Below are 8,040 nucleotides of genomic sequence, written 5' to 3'. Positions count from 1 at the left end.
TAATCATTTTAGTTCAGCGCTTCTTTGCAGGTTTTAAATTCCATCTCTCTACACTTGCCACTCTCTGAAAAAGGCAGTGGGCTCAGGACACGGTACGTACAGAGAAAACACCACTGTGTAGGGGGAAAACCACTGCAGTGGTTCGTTCCTCTGTGTTTCTCCCATATTAATTTAGAACAGTAAAAATCTTTACATGTAAATTTTCCAAAGATTTCCACCATAGCTATTTCCCATCCAATAACGACTTACGAATTTCCCCTTAATGTAAATTTGCTTTGTATTTCTACACAGGTTCTTGCTGAATCTAGCCTGGCTTAAAATTATAAATAGAACAAAGAATGAACACTTTATTCTACTGTTCAGAGAACTTTTTGTTCTTTTTTGGAATAAAATCTTTTAAAACATGTTAAATTTGGTGCTATGATGTAAGAAAATAATTTTGCTTTATCCACTGTCAGAAGAGATAATTATTCCTAAATGTTCATGCTTATTTTAGAATAGGTGAGTGGGAAGAGGGTTCTAGTGGGTGTAAGGAAAGCTGATTGGCTTTGGTATCATTTCTGTGGCCACCACTTATTTTTTCTGTGTCCTCCAGCGGGGTGCTGAGTGTCTGAGCTTCAGTTTCCTCAAGGGTAACACCACTGAGTGAGCATTAAGGGATAACACATTTGAACCACAACCTAGATGAGGTTGGCACAGCAGGAGGGTTTCCTGGGGCCTGCTTAGGCTCCAGGTCTACAGGGGCCTTTGAGCCACCAGGTGGTCTTACAAAAAGTTCAGACCCTGGATGACCAACTGATGGCAGTCTTCTACATTTGAATAGTTGCTTTGTATGAAATCAGCCCTGTTAAGCTTAAGTCTGAACAATGCAGTTTTTCATTGCTGGGAATAAATATGTATTGAACACACGCCAAGCATGAACGAAACACAGCCTCTGATTCAATGAGCTAAAGAGAGAAAGACCAAAGGAAATTAAAGTTTACAAACACTTAAGGATACAGAATATATCCTATTGCCCAATTTAAAATTAATTAATCTATACCTAAATGAACTGAGGTTGTAACCCCAATCTGAATCTTCTCTTAAACTTCCAGGGCTATAAATTTCTCTGGCTTAATGACTCACCTTAAAACATCTTTTCAATTACTTTTAATTACAGATGGACCTTATCGGATGGATATAAGCATCATTTGCTTTTCAATGACAGGTTTAAACACGTGTGCAATTTTTAATCAGAGCAGAAAAAGAAATTTTAGAAAGTCCACCAGCCTCAGTTTTGTAACACCTAATTTCTAAGGAAGATTTCCAAGAAAAAATATTGAATAATTTAAATTACAGAAGATGGTGCATAAAACTGAAGTTCAAGAATAGTCATTAGAGCCTTATAGTCTCTCAGGGGCCAATTGGGCCAAGTTTAGCATTTAACTGTTGCTGGAGGGAGAAGGCATTCCTCACCAGAGGGTTGCTAGGAATTCCATGCATTGTTGTGTTTTATCAGCCCAGGAGTTCAATTAGGAGTCAGGTCCTTTTCTGACTACCTAAGCAGATTTGGTCCTTCTTTTAGGAACATCCTTTAGGGACAGTGAGTGGGTGTGTTTTCGTGCCTTACTTTGAAGGTTAGTCTCTGCTACCCCTCATTTCTGCTGATAGGGTACCTGGGCCAGGTCCTGTGTGGGTATCTCCTTTCACATTTAAATTTGTTGTGCTTTTTGCTGCAGTTGATGTAATAAAGCGAAGCTCCTCTACGGGCCCTGTTCATGTGATGTCCTCTCATTGGGCACTGGCATGGTCCTTAACATTCTTCTTTTAAGTTGAGCACATGGGGATATGGAAAAACTTTCCCAGATGCATGTGCATGACTTGGTTGGAAAGCAGAAAATTAAGTTAGCTAGTCAGATGGAAATTACCTGGAAAGAAATATTCACGGGGCTTGAAAAACGAAGATATCTGAGATTCAATTTGCCCTTTATTCTTTACAAGAGAATTTAAATATCTTGAGTTTTAAAGCTAGGAAGAAGACCAGATCATACATGGCTGAAACCAAAATCCTTTTAGCCTAGACCAGTCCAATTATTACAACAAAGTATTTTTAACCTAAGGGACTGTTACGTTGTCTCAGATTTCTAATAACAATGCAAATAGAACAAAAGTCATAAAAAATATGTGTAAACCTATAAGGGAGGAAAAACTTTCCTCTACCTTCTTAGGTTCTCTGGCTGCAGCCTGTGAATTAAGCTGACAAAAGATTAGCAAGAGGAAAGCATACCAATTGTACCTGATGTTAACATTTTTAGCACAGGGGGCTTCTTAGGAAAGAAGTGAAAACTCTAAAGAGTGAGTGAGTAGGCTCAAGGGCTTATATACCACTTTAACAAAGGGCGATAAATTGTGGAGAAGTGATTAGACGAAGGAAAGGAGTTGGGGCTTCTACGGGCAGTGGACTGTGAGAAAGTGACTAAGAGCTATATGGGGGAAACTGATAGAAGAAAAGGATTATTTTACTAAGGTTTATTTATGCAGACTCATCTCAGAGTCAATTCCCCATGTCTGACAATAAGAACATTCTTTTCTTCTTGGTACTGGAAGGGCACCTTTCTCATGGGAAATTTATGCCTTGCTTTTAGGCAGAAAGACGAAGGGCAGGGAACCCTTCCTGCATCTGCTGTTTCTCAATTGCCTTCAGCTCAGAATAATCAGTGTGCCAAAGCAGCATATTCTGGGGTGGCATGTTGTGATCCCCTTCAAGCCCTTTGCTCCAGAGGGAGTTTCCTCCCTGAGGAGTCAGTCCCAAGTCAGTGGTGGTGTTGCAAATGTTTGATCACTCATACTGGGCTGTGATTTCATGGGGCTAGATAGCAGCATACAAAAATGAAAACTGAAAATTTTGATAAGGAGTATAAAGATTTTTATCCTTTTCTCAAATTTTATTTAAGAAAGCAAATTCTATTGCTTTTCTATGGATCATATTGGGCAGAAAAAAATTCTATTGATTTTATTTCTTAAAATGGTAGAACTCAAACATTGACTCTGTTTTTAAGAGAAGACCCAGAAACCCTTAGAATGGGCTTTGGTCATGTGCTAAAAGGGCCACTTCTAGGATTGGAAGGTGCTGATAAGAGAAATAATCAAGGGAGGGCCCAAGTCTACATTCATTAATTCAACTGATATTTGTGGATTCACTCATGAGTAGGGCGCTGACCTGAGAAGGAATAAAGATGATTCAACAGTCCCTGCTCCCACCAAGCCTACTTCAATAGAGGGAAAAAAAATAGACAGGACACGAATAACTGTAGTACAAAGGAAGGAAAGCAGAACATAGAGTGCCGTGGGAATTCTAAGGCTGGAAGGAATATATTGAACTGGGCAATCAAGGAAGTGTTCGCAGAGATGGCATTTGATCTGAGCCTTAAGGGATGCTTACATGTCCAGGGCAAGGGAACGGGCATTCCAGACAGAGGGAAAAGCACGGCAAGGGCTTTGTGAGCATTGTGTATGATCAGGGGATAGTGGCCACTCTGGGTCTGTCCAGCAGGAGGTGTGTGGGATAGAATAATGGGAAATTAGCCTGGAAGAACGGGTCGATTGGGGCCATGCTATAGGAGACCTTTAATGCCAGTTGGGGAAGTCCATGTGTGAATTCTGTTAGGAATGGGATGGCTTCAGAGGAAGTGTTCAGCATGGAGTTCTCAACACCTGGAAGCCCAGTGCATTAGGAAAGCCAGTGAGTCTGAGCGAGAAGCTGCCACCATAGTCCAGGGGCAGAATGTGAACGGTGTGGGAACCATGGCAGAAAGGGGCAGGACAGGTTGGAGCAGTGTGGCTAAACTAGAATCCATGAAACTAGATGCTGAAGCACGAAGGCAGCAGAACAGTCAGTTTCAAACCCAGGTAGAAACCCGAACAGAGATTGGAAAGCCATGGGGAGGAGCGGCAATGGTGGGGAACACGTGCATGCTGGATGCGAGGCCTCTGCGGGCCTCCCATCTGAGGAGTCCAGAAAATGTTGAAAACATAGGATAAGAAGAAAATAAGGCAGCGTTCCAGAGTATTTCAAGACAAATGGAAAATGCTCTGTGAGCTCTGAGGATGACTTGGGGATGTTTCTACTGTGCCCTAGTGAGGACAGAGTGTGACCGTAGTGGGAAAACCACTAAAAGTTACATGGCCTTAAGTGAAGCCTCAGTTTCTCTGTCTTAGAGTGGGGATGTAGGAGTTGACATGTGAAGCCTCTCAGCACTTACTGAGACCTGCTGTCTGCAAAGGACATCATTCGTTGTCTGTCATCCTGCCAGGAATGTTCCTATGCCCGTTGTCCAGATGAGTGTGCCAAAGGTCACCTGCCCTGGGCCACACAGCCAGTAGGGGTATTAGCGCTGATGTACCTGGTTCCAAGGCAAGCTCCCCCTCCACACCGGGGGCCTCCCCGTACTCTCACAGCTGTGGCCTTTGGGGACAGGAGCCATTTGCCATAATATCAGGCAGCAATGTTGAGGTGACAGCTTCAGTTCGCCCCCTTTCCCGGCTCAGCCCAGACTCGGCGACGAGCAGGTAGACATGTGCCCAAGTTTTCATGCGTTCATTCTTCTCAGCTGAATGTATTTTTGAAAGCAAAAGCTGAGAAAGATAGTCTCAGTGTATTAATCACAGAGGGGGATGGGATATTTGGAATTCAGCCCACCCCAGGAAACCTAAGACAGGGAGCCGCCGTACTGATATCCTAGAATGGAGTAGGCTATGCATGAGAAGTTGTCAGGTATTTCTAGGGGAAAGAGGTGGTAGGAAGATGAGGTGTTCCATCCTCCTTTGCATCATTTGAAAGTGGCTTTGGAACCTGCGGAGGCCTCCCCCACTGATGTGCCCTCCTCCCGTCCGCAGTGCTCCACGGAGTGTGGCGCCGGAGTGCGGACGCGCTCAGTGGTGTGCATGACCAACCACGTCAGCAGCCTGCCGCTGGAGGGCTGTGGGAACAACCGGCCGGCGGAGGCCACCCCGTGTGACAACGGGCCCTGCACGGGCAAAGTGGAGTGGTTTGCTGGGAGCTGGAGTCAGGTGAGTGGCCGGAACTGGTGTGTCTGTCTGTCCCTGGCAAGAGGCAGCATTGTAAAGGGGTTAGGAACCAGCACTCTGTGTCCAGTGTCCCAGCTTTGAATCCCAGCCGTGCCACTGGCCACCCATGACCCTGGAGAAGCTTCTTATGCCTTTGGAGCCTCAACCAATCACTAATATCCAATGAACACCTTGTGTGTGCTCACCTAAGCACTGGGCTACACCAGTAAGCAAAACAAGTATCCCTGCCCTCTGGGAGCCTGTGGTCTGGCATGGTTGCCTCGCCTATAAAATGCTGCCAATGACGGCACCTTATGAGGTTACCTTTGGAAGAAACTGCACCTAAAGTATGCAGCACCATGTCTGTGCCTGACACGCAATAAACACAATAAGTGGTAGCTGCTGTTAATAAAGCTAGTTTTGTCTCCTGACAGTGTCAGAAGCAGAAATTTTAAAAGTTGGAGTCGTTCATTATAAAGAATAGATAAGACTGGGTACTGTCATAGAGTAACTTTGTGGAGGAATTAATTTTTCCCCCACTTTTCCACAATTGAACGTGAACCCCCTAAGAACATGTGGAAGTTACTGCCCTGTGGTTGTCACCACCAGCGCTGGAGTTCTTGGGCCGCTTAGCGTTTGGCTCCCAGGGCTGGAGCTTCTCCCAGGACTTGTTGGCTTATGAGCCTGATTTACACATTATCAGGACCTCTGGCTCCATAGAGAATTTTATTTCTTTTAAGTAGCTTTAAAAACAGACCCTGAAAAAAATGGACTGCCTTGTCCTTGTAAAGTGATACGAGCCCTTTGGAAAGCAATTTGGCAATAAAAGTCAAGAACCATAAAAATGTTCATTTGCCTTAACCCAGTCACCCCACTCCTGGGGGATCATTTGAAGGGAACAATTAACAGAAGAAAAAAGGCTCCTTCAACAGAGATGTTCAGGACAACGGGATGGTTAGGGGTATTATGGTATATTGTAACTCAGTACAATGTTATGTAACAGCCACAGTGACCATTAGGAAGATGTGAAATGCGTACGTGGTATAACAGCAAGTGAAAACAGACATGAAAATATATGAGCCTTATGATCTCAACCACTTGAAAATATAGGTTTTTAAATGCAAACAGCATGGGGAAATGTTTTCTCTTCAAATTTCCTTTAATGTTTTTGTAATACAACCTGTAAAACATAGAGAATTCAAAAAGAAAGAGAATTCAGGTACTTCCAGTGCTACTCTGGTCAATATCAAAGTTAGACTCATTCGGTAACTGATCCCAGCTCTACTTCTCATTAGTTTTCTCGCTTGGGGTGAGAAATTTAACCTCTCAGAGGCTCATCCAAATATGAGGATAACAATAACCTCCTAGGGTTGTTAGGAGTTTTCATAGGATGCTCAACATAAAGGGGATTACCTGTTGCTTCAGACATGAGAAATAATAAACATTAGTTCCCTTCTCTCCATGTTTATACATTTTTCCTACCTGCTGTTTCTATCTCATTATTGGTAGCAAAACACCTAGGACCTAAACCCCAGAGATAATTCAGCAGGGATTGTGCATGGGACACCCGTTATACCAGATATCCATGGAAACTGAGGCAATGCGAAGAGTCCCGTTTGAAATCGCAGTATCAGATCACAGCAGTCACACATGTGAAGACGAGCAGGACAGTTGAACTCACGTCTGCCATTCTCAGAAGAGGAGAAGGGCGCAGGAATTTGGGGCCTGTTTTGGCTCATGGACCTCCTGTTGACTTTAGACTTAAACTCACAGAACTAAGAGCGATATGAACCCTGGTGAAGGCAGGCTTTATTTCTGCTAAGATTAGAAACTAGGGATTTATTGCCCTTGTCAAGGGATTGATTTATTGTTATTGTCCAAAAGGGTCAGGACACAATTGAATGTGGGCAAGGTTTTGGTTCTGGATTTATAAGGGTGTTGGAGCCTGCTGGCAACTCCCCATCCTAGGATTTAACATTATCCTCAAAGAAAATGAAATAGAGCTTGCTTATTTCTTAAAAGGTAAGTTTTAAACATTAATTGGCTTCAGAATGTAAAAATAAATCTCCCTTCCAACCATGTGTTTTGAATGAAAAATGACATCTTGAACCCCCACCAGCCTGTCACAGTAATTAGTCCAAGAGTGGACATGTGACCCAAACAGAGTCCTTCCCTGAGACTTTCATTTGGGTTTTGTGGAAGAGACTCACTAGGAAGTTGTGAGCACAGGTGCTAGCAGTGGCCATACTGAGGCTTGTGCAGAAGCCAGCTTGAGAGAAGGGGACCTAAGTCCAGAGAGAGGCAGAGACAAAGGTGTTTCTGGCTTTAGAGTCTTTCTAACTGTACCAAGAAAGGAAAACATTCTTTTTCTATTGCTCCCCAGATCCCTGCAACCTAAGTAGGAGCGTATGAAGCTTAGGGATCTTTTTCTACTCTGGAGGCAAAGTAGCCCAACTGTTACTCATAAGGTATTCTGCCAAGTCCATTATTTATGCCCAGAATTGTCTCCCTTCTCCTCTGTCAATTCTGGGTTTACTTCCACCTTATATTGTCTTAGTTCTGGAGAAGTCTTTCATAGTCTCCAGTCATCAGGAGCAGCTATCTTGTCTGCCTGTGGGTCTGGATCACATGTATTCTGTCTGGCATCTGAGTAGATATTTTCATTCTCATCTGGTCTTGGATCAATAATCCACCAAAGTGCAACTGCAAGAATTATTTAGGTACAGAAACATGTGTATTTTGCCATTAATTCTCACTGGAAGCATTTATTCTTATTAAATATTACTTTTTGTCTTCTATGCTTTTCCCATGAATTATACTTGATCTGATATTTGCATTACTCCATCTGATTTCTCATTGTTGATTTTCATCTGGTATATTTTTGTCAATTTCTTAATTTTCAAATTTTCTATGTATTTTTAAGGTATGTCTTTTGTATGCAGGACTATTTTTGTTTTTACTTTTACTCAATCTGTAAGTCTCTGTATTTTAAGA

General features: G+C 42.9%; 1 protein-coding gene across 2 annotated transcripts in view; it reads left to right on the top strand.

Moving 5' to 3' along the window:
- The window catches only part of THSD4 (thrombospondin, type I, domain containing 4), a 655,655-nt gene that overhangs the window by 632,612 nt on the left and 15,003 nt on the right, over window positions 1-8,040 (top strand). For both annotated transcript variants that reach the window (XM_012640568.1, XM_012640569.1), the window contains one exon: window positions 4,876-5,049. In XM_012640568.1, the coding sequence (XP_012496022.1) occupies window positions 4,876-5,049 (174 nt within the window). The remainder of the gene's footprint in view (window positions 1-4,875; window positions 5,050-8,040) is intronic.

This window comes from Propithecus coquereli, unplaced genomic scaffold (genome assembly GCF_000956105.1).
Source record: "Propithecus coquereli isolate 6110/MARCELLA unplaced genomic scaffold, Pcoq_1.0 Scaffold155, whole genome shotgun sequence".
NCBI classification, from domain to species: domain Eukaryota; kingdom Metazoa; phylum Chordata; class Mammalia; order Primates; family Indriidae; genus Propithecus; species Propithecus coquereli.
This window is presented reverse-complemented; position numbering and strand designations above follow the sequence as displayed.